The following is a 19131-nucleotide window of genomic DNA, read 5'->3' on the forward strand; positions in this document are numbered from 1 at the left end:
CAAACAATAACTTAACGCAAGAGCCAAAATAAACAAAGAAGTTGTTTCCAGAAACAAGCTAGAGTGTTAGCAATTTGTTTCCACTATGTCTGGGCATCTCCAGTATAAATACCTTACATATTCAAGGGAAGTTTCACAATTCAAAGGCGATCTCACATAAATGATTTAATTCTTACGGTAATCCCGTGAGTTAAGCAGAGCAGGGATTATTTTTACGGATTTAAGACATTATGAGCCCAGTAAAACCACAGATAAAAGACTGTTTGGCTACACAAACACAGCACCTCGCTTCCAAAAAGAAGTACTCTTTGCTACAGCAACAAAATGGCCCAAGACAAATGGGCGACCCCCCTTTATTCCATCACTAAATTTAGCTCTGTGAACCTACAAGGGACTCCGCTATTAAAAAGAACGTCAAAATTTCAAATTATGATAACCTGGAGCAAAAGTTCCATCTCCCAGTCTATTTCCGAGTGACATTAACTCTACAAGCAAAACGAAGCTCCATTTCTCAAAGCAGTTCAAACAAGAACACACCCTCGGCGCGCACTCAGACTCCAAAGCTTTCAGCCGACTCCCTGAGGTCAGAGTAGGTCCCAGAGAAGTCCCAAGAGAGTCTGGGGGACCCAGTTATGACGAGATGGGGGTGGGGCGCAATGCAAAAAGCTCCGCCGACCAGGAGACGGAGGAAGAGGAACCAGGCAGGAGAATACTGACAAGAAGGGTCTGGGGCGCCAGACCCCGAGCTTCGGGTCTGAGCACTGTCCACACACAAGCTGGAGTGGCTCCGCCTCCCGACCCCAGGTCCAGTCCCCAGCCAGGCCCCTCTGTTCCCAGACACCACAGGGTACTCCGAGCGTCCCAGCCCTAGAAACAGAAATCTCCGAGGTCCCTGGGGGGAGGCGGACACCCACCTGGCCGAGCCCCACCGAGGACTGGGCCCATCAAGCCAAACAACAGCAGCCACCGGAAGCGGAGGACCCCAAAGGGCGAGCCCGCGCCCGATCCCATCGCGGCAGATTCCGCAGGTTCCACTCAACACTCGGTCGCTTCTGCCTCAGCGTGCTCCATCATTTCCCAACCCAGACGGGGCCCCAGAGCTGGCCGAGATGCGCGCGCCTGGAACGAGCACGCGCTCGGCACTGACGCAACTTGGCTCCAGTCCGAGCTCGCTCCCGGCATCGCGCTCGCTACGCTGACGTAAAGAAAAATCCAGTCGCCGGCGGGAGAAGGGGATTTCTGTCCCAGCCGCTAAAACCCTCACTAGCCTACCCCGCCCATTCACACTAACTGCCCCGCCCACTACCATTTATGCCCCTCCCCCTCCGCTTCCAGGCCCGCCTACTTTGGGCGTAGAAGGACCTAATTGGAGGAAGTACCCGGAGGTGGAGCGCAAGACCCAGAAGCGGAATTGAGGAAAAGCGAAGGGCAGCCCCGCCCGCTGCGCAGCCTTTTCTGATTGGTTTGCGGGCATTGGGCGGAGCACACCCATTGGCTGTTTGGTGGCGAGGAGTGGGGCTACGCGCGGAGAGGCCTGACCTGGCAGGACTAACTTGGGTCGGCTGTGCCGGCCGAGCTTTGCTGTTGAGGTCGGGTCTATTCCACTGGGCCCGGGAAGATGGTGCTGGGTGGTTGCCCGGTGAGTTACTTACTTCTGTGCGGCCAGGCGGCTTTGCTGCTGGGGAATCTACTTCTGCTTCACTGTGTCTCTCGGAGCCACTCACACAACGCTACCGCCGAGCCCGAGCTCACATCCGCTGGCGCGGCCCACCCAGAGGGCTCCGCCGGCGCTCCGAGCTGGGAATATGGCGACCCCCAGTCTCCAGTCATCCTTTGCTCTTACCTGTAAGCTACCCAGTCGTCGAGGTGGAGATGGGGCCAGGGATATATGGGTGTTGGGGTTGGGGGGGAAGGGAGGCTGCTTTTTTTTTCAGACCCTCTTCACCTGAGGACCTGATAGTCAACACGCGGGAGGTAAATACCATGACAGGTTTCTCACTCCTCTCACCCGTGCAGGGGAAAACCTTGTGTGTCAGTGGCAGATCCTTTGGGATCCCGAAAAAGGAAAACTAGGAAGGAGTGACCTCATATAGCCTCCGGAAGAAGGGTACGAGGTTGTGCCTTCTCTATCCTGCTCCCTTTAACTGAAGGAGAATCCGTCGTATGTGCTGGTACTGAGGCACAAATGGAGTAAATTACTTATCCTTGCCTACAAGGCACTTTCTTTTTTTAAAAAGCAATATCCTGTTGCAGAACCAAGTTTTTAACATCTCTTTTTAGTCCATAAGAAAAGGCGTTTGGGAAATGCAAAAGAGAACTGGGAATCCTTTGGCTTCAATTTTGCTCCCATAGCCTTGTGGCTCTTTGCCTAGGGAAGAGGAAGCCTTGGCAGAAGTAGAATCCATGTAGAAATCAACCAGAAACACTCCCTTTCCCCCAATTAAAGGATGGCTGTTTGACCTGCTGTTCTTCAGTCTGATTGACAGCAACTCTTGGGTACAGTCAGAATGAAATTAAACCCTAGAAAACTTGAATCAATGTCTCTTGCTTGTTTTGTTTATATATACATAAACAGCCATTTGCAAAAACCATATGAGATGGTGATCATGATCTTACTGGTGATTTACAGACCTGATGAATTTATAGAATGTGACGACCCAGTGGATCATGTTGGAAATGCAACTGCATCCCAGGAACTCGGTTATGGTTGTCTCAAGGTGGGTTTTTATTTTGTTTTATGAGCAAACTCTTCCATAGAGAAATAGTACTAGGTAAATGCTGTTATAATAAAAGTATAGGGGTATGAAGTTACCTTTTTGTAGACTCTATTAGAATGACTTACTGGAAATTTCCATCATGGCCAGGGTCATTAACTGAACAAGACATTTCACTTCCTCAGGAAGAAGCAGTGTCTGTGCCAAAACTACCCAGGTGCCCAGACTAACCTGTCTTTGATTCTTTGGGCCATTGAGATTGACTGATAGAAAGCTATTATGTAACCTCATTATCTTTCAAGTGTGCACTTGGCTGAAAGAGCAAAAGAAAGGTTTATGCACTTTCTAAAACCAGTAATGGATTGAGCTGTATCTTTATTACACGTGCATTTGGGGGCAGTGATCGTTCTTTTCACCAGGCAAGCAGTTGCCATCTACTTCCTGTTTTCTTAGGAAATAGATGGGGTCTATCAGTATATGCCTTTGTAGGAGGTTATAGTATTCAAGGAGAGGCCTTTGGTAACAGTGGCCTCTTGATGGAAAAAAGCCATTCATTTCCATTAATAACATCCTACTTAGTGTCCCCAAAACCAGTCAAGTTCATGTACCTTCCCCTCGTATTATGCAGCATAATGCAAGTCAAGATTCAATCAGGTATAAGAGTTATGGGAAAACATTGTTTATACTAAATCAGAGACAAAGGAATAAACCTGAAAGTAGCAAGACCAAAAAAGCAACTCTTACTGCAATCATGTGTAAAGAAGTATTTTCAATACAATGAGATCTTGTTCTATTGATAATTATCAATGAAGGTTTGAGTTAGCATTATATAGAGATCACTTACTTTTGCCCATTTTAATTAAAAACTGAGTTGATCCCGTGAAGGCACTCAAACTGCTACTTTCCCCAGAAGTCCTAGAGAACCAGTACTCAGGCACCTGAATCCCAGGGAAGGTATGATTTCCAAGTCCCTTCCCTTTGAGGATGCTCCAATGAAAATACTAGTGAAGTACTTAATAAGATGCCAGGGGAGAATGTACAGCTGTGCTTTCTCTACTAGAGTTCAGTTACATAAATGGTAACAGGTCCTGTTCTGAAATTTTTTTGCTGTAATTTAAACTAATAAAAAAATGTACTGTAGATATTTGATAATCACACATTCATGACCTAAATAGAATTCTGAGTCAGCTGATATTCTGAGTTTTTTCCTAATTATGTTCATTTATAATATATAAAGCAGACTTCTAATACACATTGACTTTTTAAATACCCATTTCCAAACGCTCCAGAATATGTTCTTTTTCCTGTAAATATAGGATAATTAAAGCATTGTGTCCATCTGTTCTAAATGACATTTAATGAAACTGATTGTAAAGGTTTTTACTATATTATTAAAGAAGCCAGTCACAAAGAAGAAAAAAAAAAGTTTACTTAAAACAATGCACAATTATGGTAGAATAGTTTAAAATCCCCTTGAATCACTAAATTCCTTGCTCTTGAACACAGCTTTACCCCAACTTTGTTAGTATAATTATTGTCCTGAGTCACCTTTTATTAATGAATATAAAGATATATTTTGTATTTACTTGCTTTGGTGAGTTTGGATTGTTTGTTTTGGTTGTTATGGCACAGTTTGGTGGTCAGGCCTACAGTGACGTGGAACACACTTCAGTCCAGTGCCGGGCCCTAGATGGGATTGAATGTGCCAGTCCTAGGACTTTCCTACGAGAGAATAAACCTTGTATAAAGTAAGTGTTACTTTGAATGGTTTGGTTGGTACTTAGAGGTACAGCTGTTTTTCTTGTCATCTCTTGAAGTGACTTTTTCTTTTAAGTGTTAAATGGGGCACCTGGGTGGCTCAGTCAGTCAAGCGTCTGACATCCGACATCGGCTCAGGTCAGTGATCTCACGGTTTGTGAGTTCAAGCCCTGCATCAGACTCTGTGCTGACAGCTCAGAGCCTGGAGCCTGCTTTGGATTCTGTGTCTCCCTCTCTCTGCGCCTCCCCCACTCTCTCTGTCTCTCTCTGTCTCAAAAATAAATAAAACATTTTTTAAAAAGCGTTAATTAGGGGCGCCTGGGTGGCTCAGTTGGTTGAGCGCCCGACTTCGGCTCGGGTCATGATCTCACAGCCCATGAGTTTGAGCCCCCACATCGGGCTCTGTGCTGACAGCTCGGAGCCTGGAGCCTGCTTTGGATTCTGTGTCTCCCTCTCTCTCTGCCCCTCCCCCACTCGCATTCTGTCTCTGTCTCTCTCAAAAATAAATAAATATTTTTAAAAATTTAAAAAATAAATAAATAAATTTTTTTTTTAAGTGTTAAAGGGGCAACATGATTACTACTGTGCATAATCCATGGACAGGGGCAATGTGGTTATAAACAGAGAGGACCCTGGACCAGAGGCCAGAAGTTTTAAATGTCTCTTTCATCAACTAGCTAAGTGCCTTTGGATGCCCAGAGACTAAATCCCTCCCTAGCCTACAGAATAAAGGAGTTGGACCAGATGATCTAGTGCCAAAATTCTTATGATAGGTATAAATCCTGTGAAAATAGCCTTAGTATTTCAGGAGTAAAGGTTTTATTATGAAAAGTGTGGGTTTCTCTCCTTGAAATAAGTTTATCTTAAAGAATTAGGGTCATTTCTGTAAATTTTGCTTGAAGGCACAGAATGTACATCATTTGCTAATAAAGAGTCTGTGATGTTTAGTGATATTAGGGCAACTGCAATTGAGTGTCATTGCAGTATGTAAGACCCAAGTCCTTATTGAAGAAACCTCACTTTTAGTTGCCACAGAACAGCAGAAGGGTATACGGAGATCAGTGTTCACCTGATGAAACACGACAGCACTTCTTTAGAGAACTGTATTCAGAAATACAGCCTCAGGAGCCTGCCTGTGTCAGGGAAGGATGCGGGCCCAGACTCCCCTCTACCAGACTGTCTACAGAGCAAATGTGCTTGACTGTTTCTTGTCTAATCCAAATCCGTATTTGTTCCTATAGGTCCCAGGTAGTGCTCTTTTACAACACTAGACCAACTAGAGATTTTCTTCAGGTGGCGGAGGTGGGGGGGTATATCCGAGGCCACAGAGGAACTGCTACACTATCTCTTCACTTATGTTAAGTTCATTAATCATTAAATGTTTTCATTTTCATGTGGTAAACATCTTCCTTTTCATTCCTTCTGTCTAGATACACTGGACACTACTTCATAACCACTTTACTGTACTCTTTCTTCCTGGGATGTTTTGGAGTGGATCGTTTCTGTCTGGGACACACTGGCACAGCAGTAGGGAAGCTGTTGACACTTGGGGGACTTGGGATTTGGTGGTTTGTTGACCTTATTTTGCTTATTACTGGAGGGCTGATGCCAAGCGATGGCAGCAATTGGTGCACTGTTTACTAAAAAGAGCAACCGTCATGGCCCAGAGAGGCACGTCTTCTGAATTCATCTCTACAGGCTCAAAACTCTTCCTTGATGCCAGACCTGACCATTACTTTCCCTCTTTGGAGGGAATGGGTTTGGTTAGGAAGGTTTCTCTGGACTCCGGGTTTTCAACCCAAATTTTACCTTGCAGACTAGAAATGACAAACCAACAGTGTTTGGGAATCAAGTGTGTACCTTTCCTCATGTACAAAATATAAAGGATAGTGACTAACTTATAAGCTGCAGAGGGGTTTGCGTGCTCTTTATTTCTGTACATTGCTGTATCTTTAATACTTTGGAGCAAGTGGACCCAACAAGATGAGCAAGTGAACCTTGTGCCTTTTGTGACCCTAAATCTTCATGCAGAAGAGATCTGAAGCTGAACCAGTGAAAATCTTCAGCAGAAGTAAAATGGCCATGGATTTTAATACACACTGAAATTCTGACTTTCTGAATTTAAATTGCAGAATAAATTTTGCCAACCTGGAATGCTGTTTGGTACTTTCAGTAGGTAGAATGAGACTCAAGATTCTGTTTGTTTTGCCAAAAGCTAGGCATTTAAAATGAACCACTCTGTTAATAATCCTACTGTTACATCACTATTTTGCCCCAGAGGCAGTATATACAGTACAATAATTTCTTCATTTCAATTATATTTTGAAAGCCCAACAATATCAGTCATGTCTGGGTTAAGCTATCCTCTTGGCTGTCCTATCCAAAAATTAGTTATTCACTAGTTTAGAGAGCCTATGTTTTAGGCTGGTAAAAAACATATCATACACCTAACTGTAAAACTATTCTTCACAATTATGTAAGATAAGGTGAAAGAAAAACAGATGCTTAAAGGACAGAATTACTGAGTACTGGGTAGAGTTAGGATGTGATTTATGGGGACAAAGAGAAACTGAACATATTCTGTCAAAATAAGTGTGGTTCCAGAAGCTCTCACTGTGGGCTATAGTAGTCAGTAGGGAAAGAAACAACCAGGCTTTCGCATTCCCAAATCACGGGGAATAAAAGGAAATGTTCTGAATTATAAGTGGTTTTAAAAGCTTAGTTCCCATCCTTTGCAACAAGTTGAAAAGAACTGCTAACTATAAAGTAAAAGGAGGACTTTGTGGACAAACTAAGAGCCTGATATTCAGGATAAATTCTAGAAACAATCAAGGTAGAAGTACTCAAAGTTTAGTCTCATAATAGTTGACTTAAAGACCAAGAATCACTGTTAAAAAAAACTCTGGATATGTTCCATCATTATGAATCAGCTTTTCTAAAAGTTTCAGCTTTATTATCCCTGATAAATATGCTCACTGTACTTCTATTCTTAAATGGTAGCAACTGTGAAAAATTAAAACAGATTATTCTGTCTTGAAAGTTCTGTGCCACATTGACCTTAACCTTGTTGTCTACAATAGTAATAATTGGTAGATTCTTATTCATAGTCTCTATACTATAAGTATATAGTATTTTTTAAATTGTTGTAGGTCATGAAGAAACTAGACCCCCTCCCCAGGAAAAAATGCACGTAAACATAAAATTCTGCATAGAATTTAAGGAGACACTGTATTAAAAAAAATAATAACTACTAAGAGAAATCTGGAAAACAAACTAAAATTAAAATCTTACCAAAAATAAGATACTACTCTAAGCCACAAGTCCTGCCTCATCTCACACTTTTTAAAAAAATCTTGGGACTGGGGCGCCTGGGTGGCGCAGTCGGTTAAGCGTCCAACTTCAGCCAGGTCACGATCTCACGGTCCGGGAGTTCGAGCCCCGCGTCAGGCTCTGGGCTGATGGCTCGGAGCCTGGAGCCTGTTTCCAATTCTGTGTCTCCCTCTCTCTCTGCCCCTCCCCCGTTCATGCTCTGTCTCTCTCTGTCCCAAAAATAAATAAACGTTGAAAAAAAAAAATCTCAGGATATTCACAAACCCCCACCAAAAGCTACTTTCTTTAAAAACAACACTTTGGCAACTTTCAGACTCAAAATCATTAATGTTGCCAGGAGGATGAGCTTGGGTAAAAAGGTAAAAATCTGTAAGTTATTGAAGTATCTGTCTTATAAAAGAAGCCCTTCTCACAGTCAGAAAAGCTTTTGGAGACCACTGTCAGGGTGATCATGAGAATCTTTAATATTCTCTGTGACACTCTGCAGTTGCCAGTGTCAGTTTGACTTGCAAATGATGCCCGTCCTCTGCATCTATAAACCTGGCCAAATATGATACAACCTGAAAAACTGGGAAAAGGAGTATTATTAACAATTGGATTTCCTTTGCACTCTGGATTCAGGTTGTTTCTTCATATTTGGTGTGTGTGTGGATGTTTGTGTTATATCCAGTTTGTAGCTATAGAGAAGTTTTAAAGTCCTAAAGCGGCCTTCTGTCAAGGTTAAATTAGAAACTGTGCCTGTCTTTCAGTTGTTTCTTTGTTTAAATAAAATGTTATCAGTTCCCAGACTTCCTGGCACCATGTCCTTCACTTGCTTTAGTAAGGCTTCTTAGCAACCAACAGTAGAGCACCCCAACCAAAAGGTCCCTGAATGTATGTGTGTTTTAAAGCATTCATTTTTCTTTATAAGAAAGAGAACCTAAAACTTGCCATCTTTGGTACATCTTCAATACAGACCAGGTAATATAGCTTTGGTTTTGTTAGATAATTTCTCTTTAAGGCAAGATATTTAATTGATTATTTCAGGTGTGACTGTCAGGATCAGAATTTGACTTCCCCGACGAACCATCATGGAAAGGGAATCACTGTCCTTAACAGCTTGAGTAACATCAGTTGTGGTGGTAACAGGTTGCCCATTTATGCTGACAATTACATCGTGGTCTCTCAACCCAGAGCTGGGGGGGGGGGGGGGGGGGGGAGAGAAAAGAACCATGAAACTGTAAGTTTTGCTTGTCCCCATCCAGAATTTAATGTCATTTCTTGGCATTATTTTGCTGTCATTAAACATACAACCAGGAAACCAGAAATAGCCTCAATCCTTCCAAATATGAGGACTATCCTAAGATAGTCCTGGGGACTATCACCTGGGGACAACAGTCTTACTTACCTTTATAAAGTCAATACTCTAACAATCATGTAAAAAGTTTACTCCTCCCGTATATTGGATTTGGTTTGGAATAGGGAATTTAGCTTTTGGTTTTTATCATTCTCTGACCTCTGTAAACCTCAAGCAAAGATGAAGCAATATATTTCCAAGCAATATACATTTTTCCCCAGACAGTTGTACTCTATCAGTTTGGTTTTGACAGCCCACTTGTCCCATCTTCACCCATGGTTGTGGAGGTAGACTATGCTGAGCTGCATGGTGGCTCTGCTTTCAGTTAGTCAAAAACCAGTCACCCCTCCAAGTCTAAATATTTAAGGCTCTGGTTGTAGGCTCCTTTTCCCCAAAGCTGTGATTACATTCTGTCTCCAACACATTTGCTTCACATAGAGTACATAGTCTAGAAACAAAAAGCACCTCCAAACACAAAACACTGCAATAATATATCTCCATGCTGATGATTTCTCTTAAAGTCAGTAATAGGCTGGAAGAGGCTCATCAAATGAAATGACTCCAGGAGACACCATTTTAAAGAAATGGGAGGGGTGCCTGGGTGGCTCAGTCGGTTGGGCAACCGACTTCGGCTCAGGCCATGATCTCATGGTTGGTGAGTTTGAGCCCCGCATCGGGCTCTGTGCTGACAGCTCAGAGCCTGCTTTGGATTCTGTGTCTCCCTCTCTCTCTGCCCCTCCCCCACTCATGCTGTCTCTCTCTGTCCCAGAAATAAACATTAAAAAAAAATTTTTAATAAAAATTAAAAAATAAAAAAGATATGGGAAGTCAAAGGAAGGATGTGGGAGGATTACCAAGAATGTGGAATTTTTTTTAATAGAAATTTAAAGCAAGAGGCTATGAAAAGAAGTTTGAGGGCAAAGCTAAAAGCATGGAAAACCTTTAGAACAAGGACACCTCAGGAGGATGACTGGGGCAGTGTACAAAGAAGAAACTTAATTCATTATAGTTCTGTGAATAGAAGAAAAAAGATAAACCTGCCAGTTATTAGTGTAAACTACACACCAAAATGAGGGAGTGAGGCTTAGCCAGGATAAATGATCTTTCCCATGTCCCACAGCTTGGAAGAAACTAAAGGATTTGATCCTGGGTCTTTCAGACTTGAAAACCCACCTGGCTACTCACTCTGCCTCTCAGAAACAAGAGAAGGAGCTACAAAACGGGATAATCCAGGGGTTAAGCCAGATTCCACATCCCTGCTCTCTGGATAATTATGTACCTCTCAAGTAATTACCTCTCTGTACCACAGCTGCCGTTTCTATAAATTAATGCCTATATCATAAGATTATTGGGGGCTCAAAAAAGTATGTAGAACACTTAAAATGATGCCTGACATAGTGGTTAATAAGTGCCAGCTGTTATTACTATAATAATTGTGATTATTATTAGATATAAGTGGGTGAAGCCAGAAATAATAGATTTCTGGTTTATTGGTGACTTCAAGCAAGTCCCATATTTTAATGTTCATCCAAATCACCTGCAGCTCTTGTTTAAAATGCAGATTCTGGGGCACCTGAGTGGCTTCATTTGGTTAAGCATCTGACCCTTGATTTTGGCTCAGGTCATGATCACGGTTGGTGAGATCAAGCCAGGAGCTGGGCTGCATGCTAACAGCATGGAGCCTGCTTGGGATTCTCTCTCTTTGTCTCCCTCTCTCTCTCTCTCAGAATAAACATTTTTAAAAATAAAAATAAAATGCAGATTCTGATTCAGTGGTAGAGCCTGTCGTTCTGCATTTCTAAAAAGCTCCAGGTGATGCCAGTGCTGCTGGTCTACAGACCACATTTTGAGTAGCAAGGACTTGGAGAGCTGAAAGAAATAGCTTTGGCCTTGAGCCAAAAGTTAAAAATAAAGGGGTGGGGGGAGGGCAGGAAGCAAGAAAGTTTAGAAAAGCCTAGGACAAGCCAAATTTAGTAACATGAGACCTACTACTTAGCTATTCTGAACAGTTAGTACCCTGTGGTTTCTTCCCCCTAGTAAAAGAGTTGCCATAGTCTAAAAAGGTGACTGAGCTCTTGAAAACCAAAAATAGCGAGAAAGGGATATTGAAGAAGTATAAGAGAGACTCAGGAAAATAACTGTAGGACAAACCACCTCTTCCCTCAGTAGTTAGTATAAATGTTTAAAGACAAGAGTAAAATCAGCTGAGCACTTCTTTGATAAGCTATTCTAGCCTTTGCTTTATTTACATTCATTCATTCATTCAGTGCTGGCCTCTGATACAGTCTTCCAGAGTTCAAAGAAAAAAGTGTCTGAAAGTACCTAAAATATATTATTAAACCATTAGTCCTCTGAATTCTTCCTGTTCTTAATAACTAAAGTATCGAAAGAGTAGATTTGAGAATTCCTAGCAAAATTAATTTAAGCTTATGCTATTAATTCATCATGAATTCTTGGGCTACAAAGAACCATCCCCTTCCCAAAAGAAGTCCTTCCAAACACAAGTATTCAAAAGTCTAAATCCACACTGTCCAATAGAAACGTAAGGCAAGACACATACATAATTTTAAATTTTCTGGTAGGCATATTTTTTTTTAACTTTTTTAATTTTTAGAAATATCTTTAAAAGTAGATGAAACTAATGTTAATAATAAACCTATTTGGGGGCACCTAGGTGGCTCAATCAGTTAAGCGTCCACCTCTTGATTTCAGCTCAGGCCATGATCTCACTTGTCATGAGATCGAACTCCACGTCAGGCTCCACGCTATCGGCACAGAACCTGCTTGGGATTCTCTCTCTCTCTTCCTCTCTTTCTACCCCTCCCTTGCACGTGCTTCTGTGTGCATGTTCTAAGTCAAAAAACATTTTAAAAATATACCTATTTTAGCTCACTATATGTATTATCATTTTAACATGTAATTTTTTAAATTATTAAGTTATTTTCCACTGTTTCATATAAGTCTTTGAAATCCACCAGAAACAACACACACCTGTTATGCTACTATACAACATCTTACACAATGCAGTGATTAAGGTATGAAAGGCAGTCCTTCCAAAACAAAAGGTATGTTTAATGGAAAAATATTTTACATCCATTGCCTCTTTTTTTATTTAAATAAAATTAAAGAACATTCAGTTCCTCAGTCACACCAGCCACATCTGGGTATTCAACAGTCATGTGCAGGGAGGGCCACTGTACTGAACAGTGCACGTCTCAATCCAACACACATTTTACCACGGCACGTGAGCTGCGCTCTTACCTTTCAGCAGCTGTTCCTTGAATCACCTCATACACAAAAACTCCAGAACTCACATCAGGGAAATCTGGATCTTGCCTTTTCATCTCTTGAAGAAGGCTAAGAAAAGTGAGAAGAGTTTTCCCAGAAGGTTAAGAAATACAATGACTTAATAATCTTCAGAGCCCTGGCCAAAATCTCCAACTCAGTAGGTACTCTTATCTGTTCTACTCAAGGCTCCAAGTGGCCAGGGAGAATTCCATCAAGCCGGTCACAGTTATTCTTCCCCGGGGGTGGTCTGGTTCTCTGCCGAAGCCTGGGACCATGGGACATTATAAGGTAGAGCCACAGAGAAATAAGCTACTGAAACGTTCAGCAAATATTGGTGCCAGCAGAGGCACCTACTCTGTGACAATGAGGCTCTGCAGTCACAAGAGTAGCTAGTTGTGGTCCAAATGCTTTACATCACCTGTTAAGACTGTCCAGCTGTGACTTTTGCTTCTGAAAAACAACCCAGACACATTCAAACCCACGCTTACTTCATAGTGAGAGGCAGCATCCGCAGACCGAGATACTTCTTCTGTGAAAGAGCTTTTCCTGGAAAGGAAAATTGGGAAAATTAACAACAAGAATTCCTTCCTTTGGGCAGAGCGTAAAAGACACCAAGTCATGGATTATCCTTACTATTATTATAACTGCCTTTTCAGGGGCGTCTGGGTGGCTCAGCCGGTTAAGTATCCAACTCTTGGTTTCGGCTCGGGTCATGATCTCATGGTTCATGGATTCAAGTCCTGGGTCAGGCTCTGCATTGACAGTGCAGGGCCTGGGGTGCTCTCTCTCTCCCTCTATCTCTGCCCCTCCCCTGCTCATGCTGTCTCTGTCTCTCCCAAAATAAGTAACTGTCTTTTTGGGGTGTCAGCAATGAAAATGCTTCAGAGAATCTTTGTCACTAGCATGAACACTCCTCCCATCCACTCCCATTTCTAGCCCATGGGTTTCCTTTCCACCACAATTCACATATTTCTGGGGACGATACATGCCTGGCTTTGTGCCTTGTCTCCCAATATTGCCACTCAAGCCAACGTGATAAGAGCTGGGTATTAGTGACTCAGTATTCTACAGAATTCCTAATGGCAGTCTCTACGATAGATTGAGTGCTCCTGAAAACACAAGAAAGGAAGAAAAAGTCCTAAGTCCCCTCACCTTTCAACTGGCGCTCATGGAATTCTGCCAAGAACTGTCGAATTCGATCTGAGGGAATTGCAAAGGAGATTCCCGCGGTCACCTTGAGTGTATTTATGCCAATCACATCACCATCCTGGCAAGGGAGGAGCCATCATTAGGTCTCCAAGTCATGCAAACTGATAGGTGCAAAACTAAAACCAGCAAAGGAGAGAGTAAAGCCAGTCACTGAGGGTCAGAACACAGAGGGGCTAGAGGAAAGCGGACTTCAACAGAGAGCAGCGGATGTTACCTTACGGGACACACAGCGTTGTAGGAAAACCAGGGGAGGGGGGGTACCTACCCATGTGCAAATCCCTACTGAGGACATTTTTTAAAATCTTGAGCTCATTTTTTTCCTTCGTCAAACTGATTTTAAAAGTGAACCACAGTTTGTATTTTGACAGGGATAAGAGGACAGGGAGTATTTGCCTTTTCTGCTTAAATGAAACTAAAAAAAAAAAAACATGGAAAAGGCAAAAAGGCAACACTTCAGTGAAACTATTCAGGATTAGCTAATTGACCTTAGAGAACAAAGCTCTACAAGGCCGAAGCTGAGAAGTGGGAAACACTTTCCTCTTGGTGCACTTCATCATCCTTTAGCCTTTGTTGAGTAATGGCAAGGGTAGAAAAGAGACTTCTGATCATACTAAAATACGTATTATAGGGGCTCCTGGGTGGCTCAGTTGGTTAAGATCCAACTTCGGCTCAGGTCATGATCTCACAGCTTGTGGGTTCAAGCCCCACGTCGGGTTCTGTGCTAACAGATGAGAGCCTGGAGCCTGCTTCGGATTCTGTGTCTTCTTCTCTCTCTGCCCCTCCCCTGATTGCTGTGCTCACTCTCTCTCTCTCTCTCTCTCTCTCTCTCAAAAATAAATAAACATTTTTAAAAATACATATTATAATTCAGTAGGTCTGGAATGTGGCCTGAAAATGTGCATGTCACCCTCCTCTAGTAGACTCATTGTCTACAGGAGAAAGCAGGTGCAAAAAATTACATGCATTGCTAAGCAAAAAGGGGCTCAGTAATTTCACATACAATTCATCCTCCAAAAAGTAAGTGTAATGTGTAAAGAACCAAAAACAATCAGCTCAAAGGGACTCAGAAAGCATGATCACAGACTGTCTCAAACAGCACTACACTCTCATGCTTTCCGCACATAATTGAGCAACAAGAAACTCCCATTTCCACTAGAGATGCTGAATGAAACTAAAGAAACATGACAGAGCAATGGATTCTTACTGTGGCTTTTCTGTCATCTCTATCAAGACTAAATTTAACCCTGAACAGACTACATCATGTAGTTAGCATCTTGGGATCAGGAACAGTTCTTCATACGCAGCAGCAGAGGGGTTTCAAGGATAAACCCTACATAGTACTGTTGGTCATTTAACATCTATTTTAGTTTAGTGCCCAGGACTTGTGTTAACTACGCAATGAATACAGAAAGCATGCTCAAGAGATGTCAGTAAGCATAAGTAAACCCTAGCACTCTCAGTTTGATGAAATCACATGCCAGGAGGATAAATCCACTGTAGATTTAAATTTCTGCTAACTGGTTACTTAAACGATGCAATAACAGAAAAGCATCTTACTACAAATCTCTACACAAGGGTGACATCCTAGTCTGCATCATGGAATTTGTAAAGTCTTTGAAAGTGAGGAAGAGACGTGAAGCAGCAAGGAAAGTGGTCACTTACCAAGTTCACCAGAGGTCCCCCAGAATTCCCATGCTGAAGACAGAAATTTGGAAAAGTCAGTACTTTTCTCCTTGTCATTTATACATGGCTCCTAAAGAGGTTTACCAAAAGCAGCCTATGCTGGTGAGTGCCTGTTCCTCCTAGATAGGCAAAGCCGTGCCCCCGTCATCACCAACGCTGAAGTCAGTGCCAATGAAGGACAACAGCAAAAGGACCACCACCTTCTACAGCAGGGGGTGACCCCTATGACAGACCTAAGAGGCTACCATGGATGCCAATTATCACATCAAACAGGCTGAACTCTAACAACATGGCATGCCATCCCTCTCGTGAGGATCTAACTGTACTCTGGACATCCCCAACAGGCCAATGGGAAAAGAGGGCATTCTTACATGTCCTTCTCACTGTCCTGTCAGTACCTAACGGATTGAGGATGGCCCTCCCAAGTGACTTACGTTAATTATGGCATCAGTCTGGATATAGTCCATGTTCGAATCCTTCAGCCCCAGCTCTTTGCCCCCTCTCTGTGTAGTGCTGACAATTCCTGCAGTCACCGTGTTCTGCAGAGAAAACGGACTGCCCAAGGCCACCACGAACTCTCCAGCCCACAGGTCAGATGACCTTCCCAGCAGCAATACAGGAAGGTCAGTCTGCACAAGACCAGAAGGGATGGGAAGGACAGAGAGGTGAAAAACAAATCAAGAACAGAATCAACCAGTATTTGTGTTCAACACACATATGACACCGTCTCTATCATTTGGGCAGTTAAAATCCAAGAATCACCCACCCACCCACATACATTCTACAAGAGCCTGATGCTTCTTCCTCAAATTCCAGCAACCACCAAACTCTCTCACTTGATAAGATGATCAGTATCATCTCTAAAATCTAAAACTATTGCTTTGTAGAAATTACTATAACTAAACCACCAGTGAAGTAGCTGATGAACATAAACTGACATTAGCAACTTAGCTCGATTCCAGCTCAAAGGTTCCTAGTCAAGGTTAAGCCACAAACAGAAAGGAGATCACCCAGAGCAGTGCTTCTCAAATTTTAACGTGCACACAAATCACTTGGGGATCTTATTAAAATGCAGATTCTGGGGCGCCTGGGTGGCTCAGTCAGTTAAGCGGCCGACTTCGGCTCAGGTCATGATCTCACGGTCCGTGAGTTTGAGCCCCGCGTCGGGCTCTGTGCTGACAGCTCAGAGCCTGGAGCCTGTTTCGGATTCTGTGTCTCTCTCTCTCTGACCCTCCCCCATTCACGCTCTGTCTCTCTCTGTCTCAAAAATAAATAAACGTTAAAAAAAATTAAATTTAAAATGCAGATTCTGATTCTGTAGCCCGGGGTGGGATCTGAGATTCTGCATTTCTAAAACATTCTCAGATAATGTCAATGCTGCTGAAGTGCAGATTATACTTTGTGTAGCAAGCACCTCAAAGTATTCCTCAGCAGCTTTGAATCCATTGCAATCATTCCTAGTATTCTAAGGCAAGCAGAAACAAAGCTTCCCAGAAGCAGCATCTGTTGAAAAAAGAGGTAAAGGAGGCTGGATAGTTAATAGAAATTGTTAGGGATATACAGACGGGCAGAGAGGAAAATAAACAAAAGAGGAGTGAAAAACAGGAAAAAAAAGAAACCAGAAAAGAGCATATACCAGGTAGAAAAAGATGTGTGGGAGTGGGGTGGGAAAGAAAGTATCAGCAAATTGATGAAAATCCCCAGCTGTACAGACTGATTTGGCCATTGCATACTCACGTTTGGCTCAATCTTAATCAGCGCAAGATCCAATTTATGGTCAATGTCCTTGACAGTGGCTTCATACTGGACCCCACTCTGGAGCTCCACCTGGATCCGCTGCTGGTTGGTGAGGACGTGGGCATTGGTAACAATGAGCCCATCCTCAGACACTATGAACCCAGAGCCACTGGATGCAGGAATATCCTTGCTGCTAAGAGGTGACCTGTCTCAGCAAGACAACGGCATAAGCAGAGGGCAGGAAAATTAGGGGATCTATCACAGTCTGGGGACATGGGAACCTCTCATTTATCAAGCATACTGCCACCACGGTTTTCTCAGACATTTTACTTTCTCCTGTCTGTTTTCATGCTCTCCATGTGTAATTGGATTCTGCATGTTCAATGCCTTGGCCATCTCTTAGGATCACGAATGAGAGCTGATTCCAGCTCCCCTTTTCCAGGGACCACCTCTGACCCCCACCTTCAGTGATGGTCAGAGCAGCAACCCTCTGCTTCAGAGACCTAATCTAATCATGCTACTGGGGCCAAACGTGGATCCCATGTTACTGAGTGCCACATTACTGAGGACCCAGGCAGGGAGAGAGTGTAAGAGAAGGCTGGTTCCAGCTTGGATCCACTACTAACTGGTCTTGTCACACATGATTCCTTTCCATGCAAACGAGCAGCCTGAGCAAGATCACCATCAGGATGCCTTCTAGCTCTTACATCTGACTCTTCAGATTTTGTCTGTGGGAGATGAGGGAGGGAGAAACCCCAGGCAACTGAGTGCAGAGGAGTGGCCCAGATTTGGAAGTCAAGAACCCTACGCTCCCGCTCTTTGGCTAAACCACCCTGAACAGATTACTCAACCTGTTTTGAGCTGCGATTTCCTCACAGCAGGTTTTATGACTAAACGATGCTTGTAAAGCGGTAGCGCAGGGACTTAAGTGGGCAGGCGCTCATAAACAGACCGCTGGGCAGCTGGCGACGGCCTCTTGCCTCCTTTACCTGCGGAACAGCTGCAAGTGAACCACGGATGGCGCCACCTTTTCCACCACGGCAGCGATGAAGTTGTACTTGCTCCTGAGCCGGCCTACACTCCTGGTCCCTGAGAAGAAATGCTCCATGCTTGGGGGCGGTGGGCGTCCCGCTGCCTGACCGCATCTGGTGTCCTATCCCCAAACTCCCGGTCTCTCTCCTCCTCCAGTTCCCTTTCCCTCCCCTTCCTCTCTTCGGGCTCCCCTTTATGTTCACGGCCATCTCGTAAGGATACGCCTTGAGGAAAACAGCTGTCATCCCATCCCGGGTGGGGGGAAAAAAAAAAGAGAAAGGGAAAGGGGGAGACGGTGTTTAACAGGCCTGGGGAGGCAAGTAGGGAGAAACCACATGGGAACTGGTAAGGAGACACCTAAGAAGGAAAGAAAATTGGGAACAAGGAGTTGAATCCGCAGGCAAAGGCGCAGGGACAAGCCTGCGGCTAACCCCGAGTGCGGCGCGCCACTTAGAGGAGTCGCGAGCGCCCGAGCGCGCGCGGGCCGGCGCTCACCTTGGTCGGCGCAGTCGCCCTTCAGCACGGGCACGGCCGGGAGCGCGCCCCGGAGGCGCGCGGCGCGGTTCTCGGCGCGCAGCGCGCACAGGTTGGGGTAGGTGCGCCCATCGCTGCCGCACACGGCCGCTCCGGCCGCGGGGCAGCCGCAAGTGCCCATCCAGGCGCCGCGGAAGCGCTGGGCGCTGAGCGGCGCGCGGCACTGCAGCCCCGGGGCGCACCGCCGGCCCAGCGTCCCGCCGCAGGCCTCTCCCTCGGCCGCCGCGCAGACACGGCAGCAGCGGCAGCGGTCGAGCACCGGCGTCGCCCCAGCGGAGCAGGTGGGCAGCGGGGGGCAGCGCGTAGGCTCGCAGGCCACCGGACAGGGCAGCGAGGGCTTGGACTTCCTAGCCTCGACCCTGGGCACAGGCAGCAGGGGCAGCAGCAGCCACAGCAGGAGTTGTCCGAGCGCGGTGGGCCGCAGCAGAGATCTAGTCATTCTGCCCCCTTCTTTCTTCGCTCTGTTCCAGTTACTTTGGTCTCGCAACTGCCCTAACGTGAGCAACACTT

The 19131-nt window shown here is 44.4% G+C and overlaps 4 protein-coding genes across 6 annotated transcripts in view; 1 reads left to right on the forward strand and 3 right to left on the reverse strand.

Annotated features, from left to right (window-relative positions):
* Positions 1 to 1207, reverse strand: part of ADAM9 (ADAM metallopeptidase domain 9) — a 145563-nt gene extending 144356 nt beyond the window's left edge. For all 3 annotated transcript variants that reach the window (XR_007151755.1, XM_047857113.1, XM_047857114.1), the window contains exon 1: positions 915 to 1207. Coding sequence is in view for 2 of the 3 variants with exons in the window: in XM_047857113.1 (XP_047713069.1) it covers positions 915 to 1011 (97 nt within the window). In the remaining variant the exon portion in view is untranslated. The remainder of the gene's footprint in view (positions 1 to 914) is intronic.
* Positions 1208 to 1500: 293 nt separating this feature from the next.
* On the forward strand, positions 1501 to 6626 carry TM2D2 (TM2 domain containing 2). Its single transcript, XM_047857119.1, has 4 exons — positions 1501 to 1845; positions 2630 to 2717; positions 4347 to 4462; positions 5903 to 6626. The coding sequence occupies exons 1-4, from the start codon at positions 1619 to 1621 to the stop codon at positions 6114 to 6116; spliced, it is 645 nt and encodes a 214-aa protein (XP_047713075.1). The 5' UTR covers positions 1501 to 1618; the 3' UTR covers positions 6117 to 6626.
* A 1431-nt stretch (positions 6627 to 8057) lies between these two features.
* On the reverse strand, positions 8058 to 19096 carry HTRA4 (HtrA serine peptidase 4). The gene is made up of 9 exons (XM_047857115.1): positions 18583 to 19096; positions 18045 to 18144; positions 17056 to 17260; positions 15753 to 15947; positions 15298 to 15330; positions 13579 to 13693; positions 12915 to 12972; positions 12400 to 12495; positions 8058 to 8977 (listed from the first exon to the last, which is right to left on the reverse strand). Exons 1-9 carry the CDS (start codon positions 19058 to 19060, stop codon positions 8812 to 8814), a joined length of 1446 nt encoding a protein of 481 aa, XP_047713071.1. The 5' UTR covers positions 19061 to 19096; the 3' UTR covers positions 8058 to 8811.
* Positions 11252 to 19131, reverse strand: part of PLEKHA2 (pleckstrin homology domain containing A2) — an 80632-nt gene continuing 72752 nt past the window's right edge. Inside the window, exon 14 of the transcript XR_007151756.1 lies at positions 11252 to 11263. The gene's annotated coding sequence lies outside the window, so the exon portion shown is untranslated. The remainder of the gene's footprint in view (positions 11264 to 19131) is intronic.

This window comes from Prionailurus viverrinus, chromosome B1 (assembly GCF_022837055.1).
Source record: "Prionailurus viverrinus isolate Anna chromosome B1, UM_Priviv_1.0, whole genome shotgun sequence".
In the NCBI taxonomy this organism is placed as follows: domain Eukaryota; kingdom Metazoa; phylum Chordata; class Mammalia; order Carnivora; family Felidae; genus Prionailurus; species Prionailurus viverrinus.

Bases quoted from the DNA above. Each gene is read 5' to 3' on its own strand.
- TM2D2 (XM_047857119.1), top strand. From the start codon at position 1,619: ATGGTGCTGGGTGGTTGCCCGGTGAGTTACTTACTTCTGTGCGGCCAG. The intron at 2,718-4,346 runs GTGGGTTTTTAT...GTTATGGCACAG, and splicing joins TCGGTTATGGTTGTCTCAAG to TTTGGTGGTCAGGCCTACAG. The intron at 4,463-5,902 runs GTAAGTGTTACT...CCTTCTGTCTAG, and splicing joins GAGAATAAACCTTGTATAAA to ATACACTGGACACTACTTCA.
- HTRA4 (XM_047857115.1), bottom strand. From the start codon at position 19,060: ATGACTAGATCTCTGCTGCGGCCCACCGCGCTCGGACAACTCCTGCTG. The intron at 15,948-17,055 runs GTGAGTATGCAA...GGTCTTGTGCAG, and splicing joins TGATTAAGATTGAGCCAAAC to ACTGACCTTCCTGTATTGCT. The intron at 13,694-15,297 runs GTAAGTGACCAC...CTCCCTTGCCAG, and splicing joins GGGGACCTCTGGTGAACTTG to GATGGTGATGTGATTGGCAT.